The 27,982-nt window shown below is 32.9% G+C and overlaps 1 protein-coding gene across 1 annotated transcript; it reads right to left on the bottom strand.

Annotated features, from left to right (window-relative positions):
- Positions 1-110: 110 nt before the first annotated feature.
- Positions 111-17,361, bottom strand: LOC147406271 (SEC12-like protein 2). The gene is made up of 10 exons (XM_086434232.1): positions 16,864-17,361; positions 16,306-16,400; positions 10,227-10,377; positions 3,460-3,551; positions 3,267-3,366; positions 2,378-2,453; positions 2,181-2,301; positions 1,030-1,146; positions 842-912; positions 111-593 (listed from the first exon to the last, which is right to left on the bottom strand). Exons 1-10 carry the CDS (start codon positions 17,125-17,127, stop codon positions 511-513), a joined length of 1,170 nt encoding a protein of 389 aa, XP_086290358.1. The 5' UTR covers positions 17,128-17,361; the 3' UTR covers positions 111-510.
- Positions 17,362-27,982: the final 10,621 nt, after the last annotated feature.

The following is a 27,982-nucleotide window of genomic DNA, read 5'->3' as shown; positions in this document are numbered from 1 at the left end:
CAGCCTACAAGCAGCAAAGGAGACATAGGAATTGAACAAAAAAAGTAGAGCTTTCAATAACACCTCATACACACAAAGCTGGCGAAACCAAAGAGAGTAGAACAGGATCATTTGAAACCCAGCCTGGTCCGAACTATTGATAGCCATACATGTATCCTTATTGTGTGATACATAATTTGTGTTATAAAAAAAAGTTGGGTCAGAGAATATTATCAACTATTAATGATTGAAACCGCTAATATTAAAGTTATCCACAAAACCTCATTCCAACACATTTAATTTATGGCATCAGATATTTCAGCTAATTGCTCTTGTTCTCATCATAAGAACCTCCAGGGCCTCCCATGAGTAATGTATTCCTCAAGAAACTTCCTGAAAACATAACAAACTGATGCAGGCACCCTGATGCCGCAACTTGCTTCATTAGGGTTCGAGCTCCTGCTAGTAAAACTAAACAGTTGGTGCACTAAACATGAAGTGGAGATCGTCCCGTTTTATCAGAAAACGCAGCTACGGGCTCCCTCCTCTACTCTTCAGGAAATATGCCAAAATGGCTAGTAGAACAACGAAAACAATGACCCACATGCTCAAACCTGTTTAAAAAATGAAAAAAAAAAAAATTATATATATATATATATATATATTAAAAATGGCCTAAACAAAAAAGAAATACATGAAACCAATAAAACTATACTTAATACTGAAACCAAAAGAAACGGATACTATTTTATATATTTCAAATTTTATACTGATATAAGCTATATATATAATATTTATGCTACATTGTCCCTTCCGTGCAAAGTAATGGTAAGAAGATTTGAAAATCGCAGGAGATACATACCGCTCTTTTTCTTCTCGTGTTCAGTTAGTGTCACTCTTGCACTTGAGTCCAAGGACACAGAGACCAAAGATCTGTTTCAAAAGCCACATTTTTCATTTGTAAATAGTAATTCTTGGACAGGAGGAACAATCAGTACCCCCACTAACAACGACTATGAAAGATATGATGAAACCAACAAAGAGGTTAACCTGGAATCTGGAGAGAACGTTAGTGCCGTAACGAGCCCAAGGTGTGCTTTTCGAACCATTGTCTGCACCCGCATATTGGCAGAGTTCATTATAAATATATCTCCTTGAATCGTCCCACTGCATATTGACCAATAACATTGGAAGAAGGTTAATTAGAGCATTTGCAAGATTAACCGTAAGAAACAAAATGATTTTACTAACCAAAGATCAACAATATAGAACTCAAAAAGTAGCGTTGATGCTGAAAATGTTATTAAAGGGACTTTTCATAACTGAAGAAATCACAACTAAGAGCAAAACGTCATGGAGGTATAAAGACACTACATTAGGAAATGTATAATGCATGAGATATACTACTATCAATGGATCGGATCAGGAAAAATCCGATTGGATATTTTAACAGACCGGTTCTGGATCAACTATGTCCTGCTCTGATAGGGACCCAATCCATCAATACCTAAAATATATATGTAAAGTAAATAATACATTTTGTTACCTATCAAACATAATTATACATTTTTGTTTAAATATCATAAATCTATTTATCAAATTGATTTTGATCTGATTCGGACCCAATCTGATCGTTATTGGATCGGATTTAGACTCAAATCTTGAGATTGAATAGCACCCAGTCCAATACATTAGCAGATGGGATACAGATACGATGGGATATGTTCCAGCCTTAATGCTATATCATCGCATGGACCTCACAATCATCATTGGAGGGATCCAGGGTATTTTATTCTCAGGTAGGATAAGATTGCATTTGGTTCCTTATGGATAGGATTTATATTGAATCCCAAAATCTTGCTCCAAACCTGATCTGAGAACAGTCAGATGGGGTCTGGATTGGATTCGTATCAGTCTGTAAACATAATCTAGATATATTAGCCACAAACGATAATATAATATAGTGTATATACTTTCCCATAGACAATCGGATTGGGTCCCAAGTGCAATCATTCGATCTACGAACATGTGGTTAGTTCACCAAATCATTTCTCATGGCATTTGAACCGGATCAAATTTTTATCTTGGATCTCCGAGTAAGGACTAGGACAATCAAAAGGTGGATCCCAACAGCTTTTTTCACCACATTTACGTTAGGGTAAAAGTGAAGAATACTTGATAAGAGACGTAGGAAATTTTACATTGCAAGAAATTTTCCATCAGCTGAAACATTGAACGCAGAGATAGGATCCCGAACTATTTGCTTTGATCGAACCCTCCTCCATGAAGTGGTGTCCCAAAATACAATACTTCCTCCTTTATCTATGTAAAACGATGTAAATGATTAGCATGTAAAACAGTCCGAATCAAGGAATTGGCATCAAATATTGAAATTCACCTCGCATTGTGGTGATATAAAGAATCTCATTACTGTCACCAGTTCGAGAAAACCGACAAAAGCCAAAAACCTCATCCTGGATATGAATGACAAATGTTGTTTAGAATTCAAAACCCAAGAAGGAAAAGTTCAAGCACACTTTTAGGCAGAGAAAATTATCGTGCCCTCCAAAGCATGCACACGAGGATAATATATAGTTAAGTCTGTTCTTTGTTCCTATTTGTTCTCCCATTTGTGGGGCCCATATGGATAACATTGTAGATGATACAACATGTACACAACAATTGTCACTAGCAAGCATTCCCTTCTAACATTGCTACCAACTTAAAAGAGTTAACCTAAAATGATGGTTTAAATAACAGTCCAGTTTTTATCAAATTCAAGTAAACTTTTCACCAAGTTAAGAATGTCGCAAGGCATTGACATTTTGTGATGTTGGTCTCCAAGGTTTGGACAATTCATTGTAAGGATAGACCATCCAAAATTATCCATAATATGACAAATGTCCCTAACAATCATTCCCTTCTAACATTGCTAACTGTATAAAAGAGTTACCTAAAATAATAGTCCAGTTTTTCTCAAATTCAAGTCAACTTTTCACAAGATTAAGCATGTCATAAGGCAGTGAAATGTTGTAAGGATGGTCTCCAAGGTTTGGACAATTCATTGTAAGGATAGACCATCCAAAATGTTTCTCCATATGGGCCCCAGAAGTGAGGGTAGTAGGAAGTGTGTGTGTGAGACCTAGGATCTCCAGGTATGTCATGAACCTAGGATCTCATAGATGGGTTGCAATTTGTAGGTTCCAAATCCCCTGTATGTGTGCACTGAAATATTTCTTTTTGAAGACTAACCCAATTTTCCTTTAAAACATATATAGACTTCTCACATTTTCTTTTGGTAACGCAGCTACAATATTTGACGAAGTCACATCCCAAACCCTACAAGGACCACCACTTCCCAAGGATACGAGAAACTTCCCATTGGAGCTGCGGGACAGGACCTCCGTATCAGGATACCGGACATAACAAATAAATTGAAGGAAAATAAATGTCCCATAAAACAATAATACATCCATGTACCTGAAATCCAAGTCCTTCACAGCTGCATGAACTTCAGTCTCATCAAGAATAACTTCCATTTTAGGCCACTTGTAGACTCTTAGATGACCATCCTGTGCCACACCAAAGGTGGTGCATTAAATGTTGTATACACTTCAAAAAAAATAGAGATCCACCTCAGTAGGATTGAGCTCCAACCCTTTAGGGGAGGTGGACCTACATTCCACCTTACTGGATCTTTGTATTTTTGGTGGGGAAGCTATTTGATACAGGTGCAGATTTTGATATTTTAATAAATGTGCAATAGTGCACAAAAATAACCACAAATATATCATCCTCAACACTCACAAAATGCTAGGAATAGGGCTCGAGGCATTAAAATATATTTCAGAACAAGCATAGAATGAGAAGCTTAATGAGGGTTGTGATGGTGCTACAGGCAGTAGGGGAGCCGATGAATCTACATTATTATGAATTTAAATTTTCTTGAGTATCACAGTATACAAAATTGAAACCATAAATTTCCCTTAATGAAGACAAATCAGGACAACAGAGAAGGTCATTGTGAAGTTTAATGCCATGTTATTCCATTGGTCCACCACACTAAAAGAATATGAGGAGATTATTTTGAGGATTTTTTTCTTAAATTGAGATGTCGCCATCTTCCAATGTCAATAGCCCAATGACACTTCGAGTGTTGTTTTATGTTTGATCTTTTGTTGCCATCTAAAATGCCCATGGATATGAATATGTACATTGGTACGAGAGCAGTGATACGACTCATTCCCAAAATCAGGACACAAAGATCCCATCCATTATCTTGATAATCTCCTCTATCATTTAATTGTTTCAAGTATAAACTTTTTTGGGTTCACTCATGGCAATTGGCAGATGTACAGAAAGTTTCGATATTGAAAAGTTATTTAAAATAACATTAGTCATTTAGACTTCTTTTTTTCTGACAAAACAAACAAGGAAATTGCAGAGGTTAAGACACCAGCTAATAAAACAATAGGAAATGAGAAAATTATACTGCAGAAATATCCATGCTATGCTCACAATTAGTATGCTATTGTGTCGATATGGATAGTTCGCAAGCTTCTCAATATATAACAACATTTCTTTTTCTTCTATATTTTACATACCTAAGGCCTGTTTGTGAACCGTTTTTTTTTTTTTTTCAGTACTTAATGTAGAAATATAATTTTTCAGCACTTATTGAAAAATTAGCACATTTGTTTACACCAAATTTTCAGCACTTAATGGCTGAAAAATAAGTTGACGGGACTCACTTATTGTTGAACGCGGTAAGCAACGATATCTTTTTTCATGCGGACAAGTAAGCTTTCAACCGTATAATTTTATTACCACATATGTCCTCGATTTCTCTTTCATTCCATCGAAGCCATTCACCCAAATTTTTAGGGTTTCAGCTTGTTTCTTTGTGTTAGACGAGAAGGGTCGTCTAGCTGCGAGAGAGGAAAAGATCAACCATGAAATCGAAGATAAGATTCGCCATTAATCCTAGATTCCTCTGTAATTTCCGCCATTAATGGGTTTCTATGTATTTTCAGTAATTAATGGGTGACTATCTATTTTCTGCCATTTCTTGATTTCTCCATGATTTTTCTTCTTCCATTTTTATTCTCTTTGTTTTTTGATGATTTCTTTGTATAATTATGCTTATAATAATTTTGTGAAGTAGAAATTAGTCTGTAAATGGCATGGATGAGTGGATTTTTTTTTTTTTTTTTGTTTATATTGCAACAAATGTCCACACCTTGGGATGGGATTTGTCACCTATGGAAGTTTTCAAATGTGAAACAGAGAAGTTAGGAGTCCATCTACAGTCTCTTGAGAGTTCTTACAGAAGATGCATTTAGAATCCCTTATTGTATTTCTTCTTAGCAGCCAATCTAGAATCTTAAGACCTCTTACAAGAGTCAACCAAAGGATTATTCTATGTCTAAGAACAGCCTTTTAGGTCCACAACAGGTCTGCCCAGTCCACCCTTGAACCCCTCTCTTCAGTTTCCTTGTAAGTTGGCTTCACCGATAAGAATGTTGACTCTTCAATTTCCTGGCTCCACTGAATCTTTCCGAATACTATCCAAAGACCTTGTCACCACTCTTAGGGGATTGCACACACCACCCATGATAAGATCAGCCATAAAAGCTCCCCTGTGAAGGGGTTGCAGATCCAAGAGTACCTTCTTTGTTGTTAGTATTATATTGGGTTGGTTCTCCTTCAAATAAGAGTTTCACTATTGGGCATTGTACCTTCTTGGGAGGTAATATTTTGATATGGCTATGGTTTCCAAAAATTCTTTTATGATGAAAGGCTATACAATTTATAGAATTAATTATGTTTCCAACTTTGGTGTACATCACTTCTGCTTTTATTTCATATTTTTGTTTTCCTGTGATGCAATTTACAAGATGGGACATGAATCCGTGTATATATTTCTGTTTTCCATTGTTGTTTGTTGAATAGTTTTCTTATTAATCTTTGCTTTAAAATGATGGTAATTGATTAAATATACCTCATAAAGAAAAAAAAAAAAAAACAAGTTGGAATACGGAGCTTAATGCTATGTTTGGATTGAGAGAAATGGAGAGAAGAGAAAATAAATGAGTTCTCTCCATTTCTCTTGTTTGGATTGTTAAGTGGGGAGAGCAGAGAAAAGAATTGGAGAGAAGTGGAGAGAATAAAATGCTAGTTTTCTTTCTCTCCAAAAGTGGAGAGAAGAAGGGAAAAATCAAGAGAAACCCTATAAAATATTTTACAATTACATCTCTGCCCCTAAATTTCTTTTATGATATTTTAAAATTCAAAAGTTGTCCCAAGTTCTCTCCTATCAATTCAAACATGGAGAGAAATTGAGTTTCTCTTCTCTTCCCTTCCCTTCCCTTCCCTTCCCTTCTCTTCTCTTATTAGTAAGTTTCTCTTCTCTCCACTTCTCTCAATCCAAACATAGCCCAAGGCTTTATTTATCGACTTATGCATTAAAGAGGTCACTCGAGGAGGGAGGTCAGGAGGGACCTTGAAAACTCATTGTTAGGCAAGGATAATTAATGAGATAAAGAATACTTCTAAAGATGATTTGACTCAACAACAACTAAAGAATAAATAGGACTATCTAAAAAAACTATACGGCATTTGGGTGAAACTTACGACTACTACTAGCCATTGATACAAGCTAAGACAAATACCTTCGATTGGTCGGATCATAAATGGGAGGATTTCATTAAGGCAAACTTCAAACCTATTTTTTAAAGAAAATGTAGAGAAGCATTTTAACTCAGTTACTACATTTTATGTGTCAAGGAAGTACCTTAATGTGAGACAATTTTGTCAAAATTCATTGATGAATGCAAATAAGTTGTTCACTTTGTTTGAGTGCACGTTAGCAAGCGAAAATACAGGATGGAGTCCACATTGAGATGGATTACCCATGGATTTTGTTTCATCTACAAATTTGGTAGATGACAGCGCACCAAATTTGGAAGCCTTTAACGAGGAAGATAAAATATTAATACTCAATGCTCCAAATACCCAATATGCTTGCGCCCCCCCCCCCCCCCAAAAAAAAAAAAAAAAAAAAAAAACGGATCATATAGAAATTGTCAAAAATTCATCAACCAATAAGCGTCGCAAAGAGAATGATCTTGATGATTTTCAGAGTAGTATACAGTCCCTCATCATTGTACTTGGAAAAGAATCTAACAATAGCCCGTTTGTTCATGATTACATTAAAATATTGAAATAAATGACAAATTTGGAGAAGGGAAATCATCTTTATAACATTGCTCCAAACATGTTTATCAAATCGAAAGATTATCGTGAAACATGGATGGTGTTGGATGATAAAGAAAAGTGGTTGTCCTAGTTAGAGAGTCTTGTTTTAGTGAACTATATTACTTTGATTATATCTTTTTTTGTGTAAGAATATTTTTTGAGTGATTATGTATTAAACATTAGTGGTGGATGTATTTTATCTAATGTTATGATTTTCTTGGTAGATACTTTTTATTGATATATTTTTTGTGGATACATTTTTCTCAAAATGTGTTGTTGGATGTCCTTATTATGTTTGTATTATGGTTTAGTATATATCTGAATGGTGTCGGATTATGTTTTATGCAAACATCTATTCATCTAGTACTTAGGATACTACAAGGAAGGAAAATATTATTAGTAATAATATTAAAGTCATTATTATAAAGAATCAAGTGATTATCCATTACACGAGAAGTTGTGAATGTATCCTCACTTACCGGTGCAGAATTTATGACCGAAATTTTATGTTTACTGTTTTATGATTTACTGCTTTCAATATACTACTGCATGTTTATAATTCTAGAATACCTGGGAAGGTCATCACACTTGCAAATTTGTTTTAATTTATTTCAAATGAATTTTAAAAGATATAATCATTAAAGAAGTAATGAATGCCTATAAGATTAATCGGTAGCTCTTTTTGAAAGCAACCAATTAATTAAAAATAATAGGATTTTGATATTCTCTCCGGTAGTATGGGATACCGCTTGAGAATACCATTGTACCTATTATTCAAGAAATTTCTATCTTATCTTTATTGGAAAACAACAAATTGTAATATAAAGTTGGTTTGTAAATGACAAAATTGATTGAGTGCACATGCGTACCATAGAAGTACGATGAAGCCGGTTTGTCAAATGATCATTTACAGTGTATAGTAGTCAAACGATTGATCTCCATTAGGGATCAACCAGAACTGGAAAACACGGTCAACCAATTATGATAAAATGTCAGACTGACCATAAAATCATGAACTAACGATGAGTTCCACACTGGTTAAGTACTGGAGCATCGATATACAGATCGGTACTTTTGTATCAGTAGGATACCTCGTCATTCTTATCAAATACACCACCAGGATTGATATTCTTATGAAATATTTATGTTTCTTTTATTTTATTATGAGATAGAGAGATTTTGTTATTATTTTATTAAAGATTAGCCTGTTTCGAGTGTTATTCGTTTTTATTTACTTATTTAAAAACCTACATAATTTGTAATAGATTAGCTTGTTTATCAATTCATATTAGGACTATTAATTTGAAATGTGAATTTACTATTGAGTAACTTCCTTGTTACTCACCCAACTATCGAGATACCTATTTCTGATAGGGAACATTATATAGAGGGGTCGTAGGATTCGGATGATGAACACTACTTCTGTCATATGTGAACTAAGATTGAAGTTTAGTGAACTAGTTTTGTATACTTTTGGACTTCCTTATATTTATTAACACCATGTGTGTTGTGTATTCTTCAATGTATATGTCTAGAGTATGAGAGTTAATGTTTATAATGTGGACAACTGTTGATCAATATGAGATGCGTATTTGATCTATGTACACTTTTGGGTTGTAATTATAGTAATATTTTTCTTGAAGTGATGTATATTTGTTATGATATGATGGTTGGAATGCAGTGAATATATGAATTTTGATTATACAGGTATATTTTTACAGGTGAAAATTTTTCATAAGTCCAATTCTTAAGGGAAACTCTGTCGAAATTATTTAAAAGAAATCTATATTATATTTAAGCTTTGAAGATATTGATTTTGATTTTATTTTTTTTCTTTCGCTCCACCCTCGAGATTTGGGAAAATCTAGATCCTAAATCGGGGACGTGACAAGGTGTACTCTATACGGTGTCAGATTGGTTTAAGAAGGTGCTTTATTCATTCGTTAGTTGCTTTAAGACTAACTTGACGAATGTAGTCAAAATACTCTAGGAGTTGCCTAAAGAATCCGATAGGTTTTTTTTAAGGGCTTAATCTACCTAATGACTCATCAAATGCCGGTTAATGAGGAGCAAACCGAACCTGATCTTAGGCAAATAAAACCACCAAATCAAAAGAAATTATTTACTGATTGAACCTATAATGGGATGCCTTATTCTTCTTCAACACTAACATCGGTTAAATCAATCAAATGCCTTGCTTCCAAAGTTAGAGGTTATTTTGTTTCCTTTCTTTCTTAGGGTTTGTTTGATTGCATGAAAATCAAATTTCTTGGATTCTTGATTCATTAGGAAATTTGTAGGGAGAAAATGGGAACCATGGAAAAAAATCGATTCCATTGTTTGATTGCACTTGGGAAAATAGCTGGGGGAAAATTACAGAAGATGGAAGGAAGGAAGGGGAGGCGACGGAGGTGGTGATGAATTGTGGTGCAGTGGTAGAGGAGGTGGAGGGACGATGATCAGCACTATTGATGTGAGACCGTGCTTATAAGAGTTTGGTCTTGGTTCAAGAGCTCATTTGCATCAATTCAAAAGGTGAGTAAAGCAGGCCATAGATTCTAGAGAAAGAAGAAGAAGAAAAAATGGATTTTAGAGCTAGATTTCATTTTTCCATGGGCCAAGTGGGAAACTAAAATCCACCATTGGCTGGACTTTTTGGATGAGGGTGGATTTCCAAGGAAAATGGAAATCCTGCCCATTTCCATGGGTAATCAAACAAACCCTTCATGAATGAATAATCATGGAAATGCAAATTGTTTAAGGTTTACTGGCCTCCAGCCTAATGACAAGCTAAGAAGAGATTTATCACAAAAGTAAATTTCTAGCTTAAATATTGGAATAACTACACTCCACTTGTGCTGGAGTCCATCACTAACAAAAACGAATATTGTGAGTGTTTCCTTTTCAAATTAGATAATTCCTTACATTAGCATGGTGTTTCAATATATGGAGTTCCAATTAAAAGGAAAAATGTATAGGATGATAAATACCTCACTGCCAACAGCAAGTACAGAACCCTCCCTGTTAAAAGACAATGCTAATTGTTGCCCAACATCTTCCAACGGAGTCAGCACTTTCTCAGAAGATTTTAGCCCCAACTTCTGGGTTTCCATGTTCTTTGGAAAGTCCCATTCGAACCATCTATACAAAAATTTCACCAAAAAAACTTACAACCCTTACAAAGTTGGTAACAACTACAGTTGAAGGCTCAAATCCACAAATAAAAGTGCCTTTTACAACGAAGATAGATATAGATTGCTATTACACTCATCTCCATGAGGATTAACCATCTTATCATCATTCATTGTCTACATGTTATCCCTATAACATGAAACAATTTGACTATGAGGCAATATAAAGTAAACCTCAAATGAAAATGCAGGTGAGTGGCAATATGAGCACATTCAGTGAGACCTGATTCTATTGAATAGATGCAGTTCCAATTAAAGAGGGAGAAGTGGACTGAGCACATCATAATCATCAAATCCTTGTCCCAAAAATCTGGGATCTGCTTGATTTTGTCCGAACTCAAAGACTAATTTTTAATAAGAAGAGCCATAGTTGTAATGGTATGGGAGGTGACACACTAGGTAGAATACAGTAAATAAGTAACTAAGCATTCAACTATTGACAAATAAGATGCCTACTCAAACCAAATTTAAAGAAAGAAACATACAGAACAAGTACAAACAGCACCATTATGCACTGTTCCTTGGACATAGAAGACAGACCCAACACAAGTCTTCGACTCAATAAATACTAAAAAGCTCACAAATAAAAGACGGATCTCAGAAGCAGACACAAGAAATATACAAAAAGCGGTCCATTCTACGAAACAAATTAATAACTGAGAGCAAGTAATATATAGCGGCAGGTTCAAGGTCCAACGTGTTTTGTCCCATATGGGTTAGAAGTTTCGGAATGGGCTGATTTTTTGTGAGGATGATCTCCCTGATGTAGAGATCATCCTCACAAAAAAGCAGCCCATTCCAAATATTCTAACCCCATCAAAAGTGGTATACAAAAAATGGACGGTCCACGATTCTTCAACTTGTAAGCTAAGGTTAGAAGTTTCAGAATGGGCTGATTTTTTGCGAGGATCCTCACCATAGAGATCATCCTCACAAAAAATCAGCCCATGCCAAAACTTCTAACCCATATAGGACAAAACACGTTGGCCTTTTTGTTGGCTCTTGATCCTGGTCCATATATATACATTTGCATAATGGCAATATACAAAGAATATCTTAATATGAAAAATGCACTTGAATTATAACTAGTGGGTGGCATGTGCATTGTGTGTAGCACAAAACTTTTAAAGAAGCATTATAGCTCACTTCACATTAATGAATGCTGCAATTTATGCCTGTATTATAAGTCAAGTAAAATAACATCATGGCTTATATGGATGAGTGGGTGGGCCACTAACACTTCGATGTACCTTAATCATTTGTTATATTTCTTCTCCAAGAATTGTTAGTGGTGCTCATATTGATGAATGGGAGAAGAAATTGAGTGGGTTATCGAGAGTTGTCTAATATGAATGGAATGGGTCGGAGAGAAATTTGGTTGTTAAAGGGTTGACACAAGACATTAACCAATGAGGATCATGAGATTTATTCATTTATCTAATAGTCCAAAGTACCCGGTCAAGCCCTCCCCCTTAGTGGGCCACACCCATCACAAGGTCCCACCTCATGGGCTACCCCCATTACAAGACCCCACTTCGCGGGTCACACCGCCCAGCGTGGAGATGCTCCCTCATCAGGGGCTGTTTTAGAAACCTAGTGTGTGGAAAGGGTTTCTCTTTTTTTGTTGTGTGTGTGGGTGGGTGGGTGGGTGGGGGGACTTGGGGATTGATAGTGGTAAGTGCGGCCTGTTAAGTGAAACCATTTGTTTTTACTTTAAAATATTAATAAATGTACAAGTGAAAGCAACATACACAGAATATAACATATCCAGCACAATTGACTTTAGAAGTTATCAAAAGTTCAATTATCACAGAATGCTAAATGTAAACATGGCCATAGAAGTAAAATTAATGGGACCAACCTCTGAAACTAACCACTACATCATCCAACAAAACCACCCTCAATAGCTATTGTTGGTATAAACATTTAAGAAATGATGTGGACAGGTTAGATATTGTCTAGGGGCAAAATATTGCTATCATATATGGGTCTTCCACATGTCTTCAAAAGACCATACCTTGGAAATCTTGGGTTTTCCCAAATCAAGGCATACTTCATAAACGTACTAAGGTGCACTGACATCCAGACTCCACAAACATGGAAAATTTAAGCTACTGCTGGGACTTCTTGGATGCATTAAGTTCAGTCAATTTCAACTAAAAATTGGTAAACAAGCTGACCTTTCAACCCAACTTCACGAGGACATGGAATGCAAGCTTATATTTCACACATTACACTTTACTGAAAGAATTGGTTTTAAACACTATGGCATGAGATGAGGCATTTCAATAGCCAAAACCTTGAGGCACTAGCCTCGTGAGCATCACTTTTTAAATAGATAACCAATTCAATGTGTAAATGATAAATAGAAAACTTCTCAATAAAAGAGAACATCAGGGAGGGTAATCACATTACAAAGTTTACTAAAGTCCAATTTCCATGGTCGTCAGAGCAACACTAAAACTGAACCATAGATGTAAATTCATATTTTTCAATTTTCCAAGTTTTAATGCCTCGAACAGTAAGCAACACTTAGAGCATAAAACCACTTAAGACTAGAAGAAGTGGAGCGTAGATTCAGCATATAAAGAGAGAAATAAAAAGAAACAAAAACTATACATATTAGAATGAGAAGAATGATAAATTGCTTGAGTTGCACATCAACCTAGGGCTTGCAGAGATTAGGGCCAAAAGAAAGTGCAATATTTTCAGTTTAAGACCTATATTTAAATATATGTAATGACATGGATAACTTTATAACTACAAGTACTAATGTGTAATGATACTATAAAAACAGAGAGGGACCAAAATGCAACACGTCCCCGTAACACATGCCCCCTTGGTCAAAATCAGCCAAAAAGTTGGGCGCCACCCCTAAGTCATAAGCTTTTTCAATGCATCTTTGAACAAGGCGTAATCCCTCTAGGGAAAAATGACATTTCCTTAAAGCCAAAAGGCCTTTTCTAAAAGCCTTACACTTAGGAAAGCCAAGACATAAGCCTCCAATGCCTTAAAAACCATTGATTGGAAGTATTCCATTTTTAGGTATTCACTAGAGCAATTATGATCTGGAAGTCAATCAGAGGCAAGTTTTTGGAATCTGATCTATTATGACATAGCCATGAGGCGCTCAATGGACCATCATAATATTGACAAAAAGTTTCCCGGCTTCGGCTTGAAACAAAAAGGATTTTTTGGTGTGACCCTAGTGTAGCCAAAGTTTCCTTTTAGACGTAAATTAAGCATAATCTTGAGGCTACTTTGCAAGCACTTGCAGAAACACTGCTTTACACCCAAGCCAACTTTTCTAGAACTTGAGACCACAACTGACTTCTTAAATAGAGGTCAGGTATTGTGATGAAGTTACTGACTACTCAAATACTTATAAGAACACCTCAAGGGACCTCAACTTGCTCAAAAACTACATGAGGCATAACCAAGCCTTTATTTGAAAGATCTTCGAATAAAGAAGTATTAGTTCATCCTTCTCAAAAAATGAGAACAAAAAAAGGCAACTTGGTAGATAGATGAAGAAGATAACAGCTCATGTTAACCAAATATTCTTGGTCTACAAACGACCAAAGATTGTGATCGTACAGATAAACAATACATCATGGTTTAAAACACCATTTTGTTTCGAATAATTTGGCTGAAATGTATCAGTATTTTGAGATACCAGAATGACCCAACCAAGTTTGTTCAAAGTTGCATCTTGTATATTAACATTTTTATAACTATCTGAAATGTATCAGAATTTATTTCATATTTTGTTTGTTTTCAGAAACCTAGAAAATGCCCAAGCTATGACATTGTCATGGTCATGTCATACACAGGTTATCCCAAGCAGTGCCCAGGCCATTTACACATTTTTCTAGCTTTATTCACGTACAACCTAACTTTTTTGAAAACTTAAACAAATATTTGTGTGTTTTAGTTTGTTTTCAACATTTTGGTTGATTGAAACAACAAAATAAAACAAGATTTTGAACTATATCATAGCCAGCATGTACAAGTGTCTCTTAATTGCCTACTCAATCATATCTAAATATCAAACTGACTATGTCATGGCCAAGGATCATGCACATGACACGCACAAGTGGACGTGAGTGGTATCCAAAAAACTTATCAAATGAACCTATCTAGTCTGTATAAGGAAAGGAAGAAGAAAGTAAGAAAGAAGGAGAACATAGAGAGATATCTACAAATCTACAAATGGATCTAATCATAAAAAGGGAATAAAGTTGTCACTCCAGTGGGCTTTTGTGGTGCACACCAATAGGCTCAAAGCGCAAGTGGTAGCTGTTAATGCCATTTGTGGTAATGCCTGTGGGCATTCTCACTCAGTATCTTTAGCAAGGTCTTGTTAGTTGCCTCCGCCCATTTGTTAGCCAAGGACAGTATACGGTAGACTTCAGATGTTGCATGTAGTAGTTCTCTTAACATATGTCACACATGCCTCCCATTGTCAGAAGTCATTTGCTTGGGACCTAAAAGCAGCAAATGATGTGTTGTTTGAAAAATCCCACCAATAACAAGCCCTGGGCTGCTTGATATACATCCCTTTGGAGGATCAAGGGTTGATGTGTCCACTGAGTTTGAGTACACAGCAATAAAATGGCCATGGAGGTGTCATGTACCATATCAACATGTGTGAATAGTGGATTAAGTCCCTGAGTTCTTGGCACGTGGGCATATCTTTACAAAGATGATGGCGGCAGTGTTGACCATAATGGGCCAATAATAGCCAAGGTGCAACAGTTGGTGGAACGATCATTTCTCCCTTGGTATTCGCTAGCATTCCAACATGGACTTCCCTTAGTAATTGTTCAATCTCTTCACCATAATGACAGGGAAGTAAGGTGTCATCCATAAGTTTTTGGTGTAATATGTCATCCTCGTCCATTATAAACCTCTTAGCATACTTTTGAACCTTAATGGTCATGTTTCCAATCACGTAGAAGTTGCCCATGCTCGAGATACCGAATGTGTAGAGCACACCAATCCATACTAAATTTTATTGACTATGCTTCTTCTTGGCAGAGAGGACTTTGACACCTTGGACACAATCCTGTGGTGGTTGTGCTTGTCTAGATATATCAGGCTAGTAGTACCTTTGCCCTTGAATAAGTCTATACAGGCTTACGTCAGGCATTTTTCTGTAGGTAACGCCACCTCTAGACACAAAAGAACGAACTAGAGTCACTCAGGTGTATGGTGGTGTTAGAGCCACCCACCCTGGAAGGCAAGGAGCCTTCAATGGTGCCCTTGTTTTTAATGAAAAACGAGAATACCTCACTTACCTTATTACGTAAGTACTTCCTAAATTGGTGGTTGTCAAGAATCATAGCAAGGAGCTCTTCTATTTATTTGGCACCTACACATCTACCAAAGACACCATTCTAAAATTGGTGGTACAGCTGCCCTCGTATGAAAGTGAAAGGACAAATAACTTTCTGGAGCATTCAACGATTGTTCATCGGTAACAAGAGCTCCTAAATCAAGGATCAACACCAATCATCACTGTCCATCATCTCAAGAAATGGGTTTTGTAAAAGCCAAGTAGACTTTACAATGTACATGATGATGTGAATGTCTTTCCTTTCTCCGCCAAATTTCAACTTCAAACCCAGAGTAGCTAACACATAAATGTGGTGGTTGGAAGTCCCTTTTTCTACGCAAGATAGTAGTGTTAGCATAGAAATCAAGCAGCTACAACCCAGCCCAATATTGCTATCGGCCACACCATATTTAATGTCCTTAAAAGGCCAAGTAAAGTCAATATGAGATAGTACAATATGTGAATTTTTCGACTAACAATACGTAACCCATTTCAGTTGTTGTGTGGAAAATTTAGTGTGGGAGAGAAAGAAAGAAATACCTGCAACTTTGGGGAAAGGAACAAATAAGGCCTTCCCCACCTGGGTGGACCACCATTCGATAAGGTAAATCAGTACCAGTTCGAAGCTTAGCCACCTGAGAGACAAGGTACAATGGATTCTAATGAAATTGAATTGGTCATAATCAACTGCAAAAACTTTGAAATATTGCTATATCAATTAGTTGATGTGTTGGACAGGAATCATGAGTGCAAGCACACACACACACAGCATGCCAGCGAACGCACACACATGGGCACACGCACACAATTGACCTAAAAAAGGGTTTGCTTTGAGTCATTTCTAATAATTACAAACTATTTTGTTTGTTAAATTTGTGCGAATAGAAATTAAAAAATTATGAGAAAAAACCCTTAAAAGTATCTTCCTTTAATCAAAAATGGTGATCGAGATAAAACTTTATAATTTTAAGTACAGATTTCTAATCTACGAGATACATCAGTCATCTCGGATCCAATACAACAAAGGCCCAATTCAAATTTCAAACATAGTTGGGATCACACAATTGAGAGAGATAATTACAAAACAAAAAACTTTACCGGATCTTGGGAGAGCGAATTGGATGCGAAATCGAATTGGGCGAGTAAGAGAGAATTCGGGATCCCACTTCGGCCTTCTCCACCCCCGCCTCCAAACACTAACCAGCAACACTGCTGAATTGAATCGATTTCTTGGTCTTGTTCTTGTTCTTCTTGTTTTGATTTCTGATCATGGAGCTTGTCTGTTGGAACCCAAGAAGCACCATAGAGAGGGACTCCATATTTCTGGCAACATGGAGACTCTTCACTCTTCCGTTTCCCCATTCTCCCTCAACACTCTCTTCTCTCTCTCTCTCTCTGATCTGCTCTGCTCTGTCAATTAGGATTTTATTAGAAAGAGAGGGAGAGAAACTGTGGAACGAATACGATGCGGATGAAGCCGATTGTGATCGCCCACCTAATTCAACTTGCTTGGCTCATTGCAGTAGATGCTCGGTGCCGCAAGCATTAGGCTATGAACATAACATCGAGACAACGCTTAAGTCGTAAAACTGACTCGCTAAAAGCCAGATTTATTTAGAGAGCAGCTATTGCCACAACAACTTTTACTAATGCCACGCCAATTCACCAAAAAATTGGGGTGTGGTATTAGTGAAAGCTGATGTAGCAATAGTAACTTTCTTTACTTGTGCCAAAAGTTCTTTTCTTTTTTTTCTTTTTTAAATGTTTCCGTGTTTCTTCTCACCATATTTGTTTAGATTTATACTTTCCTTATTAATTAAGTAAGGTTACCTGAAGGCAAATCCAATGCCACATATGGAAAAAGTCAGATTCGAAAAAAATATATATATTTACATTTTAACTTCATCCGATGGATTGAAAATGAATAGTTATCAAACTCCCAAATTTTAAATTATAATTCAATTGTGAAAATTAATTTTTTCTTTTATTTTATTTTTCAAAATTCTTAAAATTTTCTCCTTTATATCTTTGTGGCATGGGATCATGTCTCTAGATACTACAATGTGAATTCATCACCCTTACTAAGATTTGAAATTATATCAAGTTAGTCAAAGTAGTTTGACTCATTTATTTATTCTAGCCTAATATTTTATTTGTCTACCTCAATAAATCCTTATGGATGGTTCTCACCAGAGGGAAAGTAGAAGAAATTAATTGAAATTCAAAGGAAAAAAATAAAAGCAAGGGATACTCTTTCCATAATTTCATCTATGACATGTTAATTCGAATACAGATTTTTTAATCCCAAAAATTGGAATTTTTTCTTTTAAATTTTTTTCATATAATATGAATGTACTTTAGCAGTTTATGTTGTGGTTTGATGTACGGAGTTATGTTAGCTTCATCATCGTGAACTTAGACAGACAACTAAAATTAGTGTACTGTTTAACCCTTCAATGTCTTTTTTAGTGATAAAGTGTTTAGTAAAGTTAATGTTTATTTATCTTTCTAATTTCTTTTTTTTTTTTGGGAGGAGGGGGGAGGGGACAATGACCGCAAAGATATAATTATCAAAAATAAGTACCATAAAGTCTTTTCCAAAAAAAATATGGACTCTTTAATACTCTTTTCATCACATATTAGTTTAAAACGGATTTTTGAAAATGAAAATACCGTAGTTACCCTTTTAATGATTTTCGAGGTTTAATAATCATGTTTATTTGAAAATATTTGAATTACTCCTATGTTTTAAAATTAATGACAAACCCCTTGAATATGGTCATCTTTTATAAAATAATGAAATATATATATATATATATATATATATATATATATGAAAAAAAAATTCCGATTTTTTCTTTCCAAAATTAATAATCTTTAACTCACATAGATGATGATGATGACTACAACAATGATGATGACGATGATGAAATGGTTATCATCATCATCAAACTGATTTGATTATGTTAGATTTATTAAAATATATAAATAATTTTTCAATTAAAACATAATTTTAAAACTCGACTTGAATGTTCATTGAATTGATTCAACTCAAAAATTAGCAAGTCAACTTAAATGCTTATAGAACAATGAAAAAAAAAAAAGATATAAATAAAAAAAAATTCTAATTTTCTCTTTCTAAAACTAATAATATTTAACTCACATTGATGATGATGATGACTACAACAACAATGATGACAATGATGAGTATGGTCGTCATCAACATCATCATCAAACTAGTTTGATGATGTTAGATTTATCAAAATATATAAATAATTTTTTAATAATTAAAACTTAACTTAAATGTTCATTGAATTGATTAAACTCAAAAATTAGCAAGTCGGCTTAAATGAGTCAATTAAAATTATATTGAATCTATGAATAATTTTTAATAAATTACATTTTTATTTTTACTTTTCACATAAATATTAATAATCAAATAAATTTTTATCTTATTCATGGCTTTCTTTAAATTTTGTACAAATTTTACTGTCAAAAATATAAAGAGCTATATCCAAAGGTAGCTCAAAGATAATCAGGTATGTCCTGATTTTAAAGATAGCACCTTGAGTAAGAAATTGTATCAGGAACCTAAGAATCCAACTTTTATACCGGATAAAGTATCAATATTTTATATTTAGATTGCATATTTTATCTTTTCTTAACTATCTTACAATTTTGTTCATTAAAACAAGTTAATTTAAAATATATATAAAAAAAAAATCTAAGTTCGAAGCTTCCTAGACGGGTAGTAAAATTCACAGATAGTATTATTACAAGACGAGTAGTAAAACCTTAACCAACCACTAAAACGAAAGATTTTAAAATTCAACTTGTTAAATGGAAATAATTTTAAAACATTTTAAAAGAAAACTACAAGTAGGAGATACTTCTTCATCAGACCTAATTAAAACAATTTCATTCAAACAAAATGATGAAATTTCATATGAAAATATTGAAAAATCAGTAAATAAAAAATTGGACAATTCCAAGAGTTCCTACAAATGAAATTTATACAGATAAATCAAAATTAAAAAATGACTATATAATAAATACAATAGAACAATCTATATCAATTTCTATAAAAATGAAAAATATTTTTGTACTTCTACAAAATTTATTAGAAAAACTTCAAAATAAAAAATATAATTATATCCACTTTGGTCTTGTCCAAGTAGCAACAGTACTCCTTATTAGAACAGACATTAATACTTCTGTTCTGGCTCATGTTAGAGACCGAAGACATATAAAACTTTACAATCAATTAATAGGAATGATTCTGACACTCTTACATAATGGTCCTATATTTTTTAATTGCTTACCAAATTTATTTGTCTCTTTAACATATCTAACTATTTCAAAATTATTAATTTTAGATGTTCAAACTAAAGGGTTTAATATGCCAAATGCTAAAACTATCACCGTGATTTATAAAATTTACTATAAATTTATGATTTCTTTAATTCCAAATGTAGCATATCAAAGCCAAACAAAAGGATTGACTACATTATTTCTATCAAATTTTAGAAATATTGTAATAACTCCAAAACAAATTCAATGGGACACCATTGATTTCAATAGCTCTTGAAAAATAGAAGAAGTACAAGAATTTCTCTCAAAAGATAATCAAATAAAAACTAGGGGTACACATGGTTCGGATTGGTTCGGATTTTGGCAAAATTGGAATCAAACCAAACATGATCGGTTCTACAACTTTGGAACCGAACCAATCTAATTACCCTATAGAACCGAACCAATCCAATCCAATATCGGTTCGGATCGGTTCTCGGTTCTCATACTTAATATTTTCAATAGTAATAAAAATCATTAAAAAATAATGAATCAATCCAATAGTAATAAAAATCATAAACCAATCCAAAATACTTATTATTTTTAACACATTAAAAATAAAAATCATGAAAAATTTAGAAAATAAAAATCATTTAACACTTACTTTGTAAGGGATGATCGAAGATCAAAGGCATTCTTAAAATCAAATGTTGCTTGTTGCTTGTTGCTTGTTGCTTATTGTTTATTTAAAGTCGAATCCATCATCAATCAAGAAAATATATCAATCTACAATAACATAAAGGACACAATTATGCATTTATGCTAATTAATATTAAATATCAAAAAGTAAAAACATTAAATAAATAAATAAATAAATTCATAATCATTAATGATTTTAATTAAAAGGCATAACAAAAATAAATATAATATGAAAATAATATAGAAATCAAGCAAATAAACAATAGAAAATGAATAAATAAATAAATACTTAACCACAATTCATGTTTATGCCAATCCAACTTGAATTCCAATAATAAATTCAAATAAGAATCGTTTATCAAACAAAACAAATGTCTCACACACAAAAATAAATACACCCATGAACATATATCTTTTATAATATAAGTCAATACAAAATGGAAATTATAACTAAAATCAAGTAAGTCCATTCCATGTCTTCTTTCATGCTCTAATCCATAAGACCTAAAAATAAAAAAATAAACATCATCATTAATTCAGTATTAAATAGGTATTTAAAAAGTAATTTACTTCATTATTATAGTTTTAGAAAAGTAATTTACCTATAATCGTAAGTGAAGAGGCATTTGAAAATCAACTAATCACTAAACAGATGGAAAGATTTCATCATCTATAATGATTGTAAAAAAAATGAAATGAATTTTCATTAAATAGAAGTATTATAATTTTATAAATGAGTAAAATGACAAAATAACAAAAATAAAAGATTACCTAACTCAACTTCTTCAAGTTCCTCTAGCATCTCTTCAACATCAATTGGAAGAGGTGAAGCATGTAACTAATCTTGTCCACAAATTAAGCATACCACTAACTTTGGAGTTAGGGAGCTTCGAAATTGATCTAGTATACGACCTCCAGTGCTAAAAGCACACTCAAAAACAACAGTGGAAATAGGAATGAATAATAAATCTTGTGCCACCTTAGAAAGTATGGGATATTTGAAATAATTCATTTTTCACCAATTCAAAATTTCAAAATTCAAGTCTTGCTTTTCGACTTTTTTTTTCAAATATTTGTCCACTTCCGATTTGCATTCCACATTTTCTTCTTCTTTCATTTATCTTAGAAACTCGGATTGGAGATACTTCCTTTGCACACTAACTTCACTAATTGGTCGATCAAGATCCATCTCTTTTGAATTCTGAGTAAAACCAGATGAAGAAGCAACTGAAGTTGAATCAAGAAGTTGATATTGTTCAAAAATTTGATTCATTATTTCTCTTACCTTCTTAACCAAGTCATAAACCTTCGTGGGTGTATAAAGATTTGAGTAACAAAATTTGACATACCTCAACTTGTAACAAGGATCTAACACCACTGCAACCAACAGCATCAAGTTTACTTTATCAATGTTCCCCCAGTATTTATCAAATTTTTGTTTCATCTTTATTGACATAGAACTCAAGTAAGGATCAAGGCTTTTAGACCAATTAGAAATAGTGCTTTCAATAACACAAACTTTATGAAAATACGTATTAGCAGTTATATACAATGAACCTGACATGCGTTTAGAAGCCTCGTAAAAAGTTTGAAAAAACTTAGCTAATACCCGAGCATAATTTCAATCTTCTTCGGTGGGAAGCTCATCTTTAAGTTCATTACTAAACTGTGGTTCTTGTTCTTCCAATCATTCAAATGCTTTTTGAAACTTTACTGCAGTTTTCAACATAAGGTATGTTGAATTCCACCTAGTTGAAACATCAAAAACTAAAGAACTCTTACACATGATTCTTTCTTGGTCAACACACTTCTTGAATTGTTGAGCTCTTGCAGGGGAACTTCTAACGTATTTTACAACACCACGAACTTTAACAATTGAATCATACACATCATTCATCCCATCCTTCACAATCAAATTCAATATATGCGCATAACACCTCATATGCAAGAACTCACCATCTAAAATGCAACCATGTCTTTTATTTAGCTTTCTCTCCATGTATCCCACGGTAACATCGTTGAAACTTGCATTATCAACCGTAATAGTGCATACATTTTCTATACCCCATTGAAGCAAACATAACTCGATCATTTTACTAATTTCCTCGTCTTTATGACTCGTAACTATACAAAAATTAATTATCCTTTTGTGTAATTTCCAATCTTTATCTATAAAATGCGCAATAAGACACATATAAGAGATATTTTGTAAGGAAGTCTACAAATCTGTTATGAGGAAAACTCTATGCACAGAACTATTCAACAAGTTCTTCAACTTCGTCTTCTCAGCTGCATATAATTGTAAACAATCTCTTGCCACCGTGGTGCGAGATACTAATTGAAATTTAGGCTGCAACATACTTAAAAAGAATCGAAATCCTTCATGCTCAACAATCTTAAAAGGCAATTCATCAACAATAATCATCCTAGTCAAGGCATCTCTACACAACTCTTGATCAAATTTTCAAGCGGTAAGATTACTATCTCCTTCTTGTCCTACCTTTTTAGAATGATACAAGTTTTTATCTTTTGTCATTATTGTATTGATACTTGGAACATTTACTCAAATGTTTTCTTAATGTGGTAGTCCTGTCAGCACTTGAATACCCATAATCTGTACCACAATAATTGCATTTAGCCATTTCTACCTTGTCTCCTTTATCAATTTTTATTTTGACAAAATATTTCCAAATATCAGATTTTGGTCTACGAGGTTTCTTTCGAGTAGGACTTATATCTACTTTTGAGGTTGCAGTGCCACAACCAATTGTAGAATTATGAGCAATAACTGGTTCAATACTAGAAGTTGGAACGTTCATGTCTTTGATACTTGACATCTAACAAAAATAATAAATCCTTAGTCTAATCTTACATCGATCTACCAATGCATACAAAATTACTAAAATTTATTTTAAAAAATAAAAAAGGAAAGAAAATACTATTTAACAATAAGATTAATAGTCTCAATATCATATATAGAAAAACATAGCATTAACGCAATTATATAGAGCATTACATTCAAAGAGTTAGTACTTTGATATTAGTATCTCATGATTTTGGTGTATTTATTTCTGTTTATGAAAAATAAAAAAGAAAAAAAATAATTAAAAAATATAACTAAGAAGCAACCAATTATAATAATAGAGAAAAAAGTTAAAACCACTTAATAGTGGCTTTTAAATGTGTTTGGAGATTAGAAAGAGTCCAATTGAACTCCTCTTCTTCAAGGTATCAAGCCCCCCAATTTTTTATATTGACTTTTTATCTCTCTTTAATGTTTATTCTTTAAAGAGAATGGAGATTAGAGAATTCCACCTCTCCATTTCTCTGGTTCATCGAAAATATAAAATATAAAATTTCTATTTTGAAATTTCTGTTCTGAAATTTCTGTTTTGAAATTTCTGTTATGAAATTTCTATTGTAAAATTTTTGTTCAAATAGAAAAGAACATCAGAAGTTTCTATTTTATTCCACCATTCCATTTCTTTAATTCATCGAAAATATAAAATTAAAATTTTCTTTTTGAAATTTCTAATCTAAAATTTATGTTCGAATAAACAGGAACATTAGAAATTTCAATTCTATTCTACCTCTCCATTTATTTAATTCTTCAAAAATATAAAATTAAAATTTTCTGTTATGAAATTTCTGGTCTAAAATCTCTATTCTAAAATTTTTGTTCGAATAGAAGGGAACATCAAAAATTTCTATTCTATTCCATCCAAGTTACAGAGAATCTCACACATAGTTAAGAAATGAAATCGCATTGCAGAATGCAGATTATTTTGAACCGAGCGAAACTCTTCGTTTTCGAAACGAATGAGAACGACTGCAACAAGAGAGAGAGAGAGAGAGTTACCTTTGTATTTTTCGACGAGGTGAGGTGATCGAGGGAGACGACCGAGAATGGAACAGACGGCGGCGAGGTTTCAAGAGAGAGAGAGAGCTCTATGTTTTCCAACAAGGTAAGGTAAGCGAGGGAGACGATCAAGAATGGAACAGACGACGGCTAGGTTTTTGCGATTTTCAGACTTCCCCCAACTTCTACTCGAAGGAGAAGAAAGAAATAAATAAAATGAATTTTTTTTAAAATCATTATATATATATATATTGGTTCGGATTTCAGATTGGTTCGGTTAGTTATATCCTTAATCCGGAACCAAACCAAATTAACTGAATTTTTTTTTCGATCCATACCCGAACCGTGGGTGTGTTTAATCCAAACCAATCCAATCCAAAAGCTTCGGATTGGTTCGGTTCTCGGATTTACCCAATCCAATGTGCACCCCTAATAAAAATTATTATTGAACATTCTGATGGTAATATTGAAATCAATTTATATACAGTAAGTCAAAAGAACTATGTTGTATTAAGACCATCAATAAGTTCATCATTTCAAAAATTGTTTGATCAAATAACCAACAGAACATATAATATTATTTTAACTCATATTTCTTATTTTGTTTACCCAAAACGTAAAAAAGTTGAAATAGAATACAATCCTACTGAGTCTGATTTCAATAGTCAATCCAGACAAGTAAATATGATTTGTTTTGAAAATAAAAAATTGTTAAAGATTGATATCATAAAAAATCCGCTACACAAATGATTTTTGAGAACTTCTTTCAAATTGAACAAAAGAAGATTAAAGAAAAATGATTTGAAGAGATGATAAAAATATATTCAAATTCCATTATTTAAATGGTTAAAAATCCAAACAAACTTAAAGTTATCTCATTTGATAAATATATTAAAACAAAAAATACAGATATGAAAAATGGTAAAAATGAAAAAATTGAATCACAATTTCATCCTTTTAGAGGTATAAAAATAATGGGTTCAATAGCAACACCCCTTAAATTTGAAGTTCAATTTCAAAAAAATATTCCTTGTATACAAAAAGATATGTCTTATCTAATTGAATAAATAATTATACTAACACATGTCTTCATCAATTAGGACAATCATTAAGATCATTATCTAATGAACCCAACACAAAAATTATAAGACAATCATCACCAATTAACTAAAAAATTCATAATCATTTTCATCTTAAAAAATTATTAACCCAAATAGAAATCTCTTCATACATTTTAGATGAAATAATCAAAAGAATCTAAAAAAATTTAAAAATAAATGTTTTGTTAGAATAATTATATATAAAAAAAAAAAAAACTAGAACAAAAGAGTTCTTCGGATACCTCTTTTATGAATTCTTCTTCTAATTTTTTAATTAATAATAAAAATATAGAATCTCAATTTATTGATAACAAAGAGAAAATCTTTCAAATCAATAAATTCAAAAAATCAAAATATTCTCGACCACGATCAAATTTCTATTCAAAAACAAAAAATTATTATTGATGACCAACACCAATTGATGTCTAATTTGAATAAACAATAAACCTAACAAAACATTATAATGATAATGAACTCTACGAATGAAACATAGATGGATTCATTGATTATCAAATATTGAACACTCTCTCTCAAATGATTATGTTTATAAATGCATGTAACCGATATAATTTACTAAAAACTCATACTGCAAGAGTCATAGTAGGTGGTTTTACTAGTCAACTCTATGGATGGTGGAACAATATGTTAAACCAAACCCAAAAAGATGATGTTCTTAATCACATCAAAACAAATGAAGATGACACTCCTATATTAGATGACAAAGGAAATCAAATTCCAGATCTCTTTCCTACCCTTCTTTCAAATATTCTCTATCATTTTACTGGTAGACTTGATGACTTAAGACAAAAAGATCGAAAAATATTAATGAGTTTTAAATGTCCAACTCTAACATATTTTAGATGGTACAAAGATGTTTTCTTAGCCAAATTTCATCAAATATCCAGATGTAATGATATTTTCTAGAAAAAAGTTTATATCTGGTTTACCACCATTATTTGTTGAAAAAGTTCAAAAAAATCTCAAAGGCACTCTTGATAATATCGACTATACCCAGTTCACTTGTGGTGAACTTATACAAAGAATCAATATGATATGTCTAAAGCTTTACTTAGATTTAAAACTTAAAAAATAAATAGAAAGGCAAAAATTTCGTAAACAATTAAGAAACTTTTACTATCAATTTGAAAAAAAAATATTTCTAGCACCTTCTACAAAAACAAAAAAGAAAACAAAAAAATCAACAACTTTCTTGAAAAAACATCATCATATTCTCTTTCAAAATTCTTAAGAAAATGGTTAAAAGGAAAAAAAATCTCATTTCTAAAAAATAACAATAAAAATAAAAAAAGAATTCAAACCAATTATTTACTATAAATGTAGAAAACCTGACCACACAACAAACATATGCCATCTTAAAAATCTTAAGAGAAAAGTTAATGAATTTAATTGTCTTCTTCTAAAGAATCTCATTCTTCCTTAAAAGATAATTGTGAGTGTTACTAGCATTTAGACTCAATCTCATCTTCATCATCATCAATAAATACGCTTGAATTAAATGTTTTAACAAAAAATAAAAAATCTTGTTACAAATATTAGATAAAATTTCTAATAAAGACTAACGCAATCAACATTTAATACAAATATTAAAAAATCTAAAAAATCAAAATAAATCTTTCTCAGAAAGGATTCCTATCTCTTCTACTTAAATTTTCATATGTTCACTAAAAGATATTTATTCAAAAGTCAATAAAATCTGTGGCATCTTGCCAAACGTTAACACAAATCCCAATGTCAAATTTCAAGATATTAGGTGGTACCTTGAAATTTTGACATGACTCCCTCTGTTTATGTTACAGTTCCACGGAACTCAAAAACTTGATAAACCAAAATCCAACAAATCTTATATATAACATAAGCCAAGAGTATACAAGACGTGGAAGTTGGTAAAATTACGAACGCCATATAGATAGATCAGAGTTGCGTAAAAAATAACAATATACAGGATTACAAAATTTATCCTCACTCTAACCTAGACCTATCACTCGGCCTAAAAACTATATACACCTCCTAGACACGATGACTCCTAATGGAAATAATCTCAGTGCTTACTAGGTAGTGGAATTGGTCGTTGATATGACCTACCAGATGATCTTCGCTCGATGGCTCTATGACTACCTCTCCGGTTGACTACCTCTCCGGTTGTAGGTTCTGAACCTAAAAAATAGGAAGTAAAGGGTAAATAACAATGGTTACTCAGTAGGTCCATAAACAATTTCTATTAATAACCTCACCTAACATAATCGAGTAA

This window comes from Akebia trifoliata, chromosome 3 (genome assembly GCF_017979445.1).
Source record: "Akebia trifoliata isolate Shusen 1 chromosome 3, ASM1797944v1, whole genome shotgun sequence".
Classification (NCBI taxonomy): domain Eukaryota; kingdom Viridiplantae; phylum Streptophyta; class Magnoliopsida; order Ranunculales; family Lardizabalaceae; genus Akebia; species Akebia trifoliata.
The sequence above is the reverse complement of the archived record's forward strand: the minus strand, read 5'-3'. Positions and strand labels throughout refer to the sequence as shown.

Coding starts and splice junctions, on each gene's coding strand:
- LOC147406271 (XM_086434232.1), bottom strand. CDS start 17,127: ATGGGGAAACGGAAGAGTGAAGAGTCTCCATGTTGCCAGAAATATGGA. Junction 913..1,029: donor ACGTTCTCTCCAGATTCCAG/GTTAACCTCTTT, acceptor CTTTTGAAACAG/ATCTTTGGTCTCTGTGTCCT. Junction 594..841: donor ACACGAGAAGAAAAAGAGCG/GTATGTATCTCC, acceptor TTTTTTAAACAG/GTTTGAGCATGTGGGTCATT.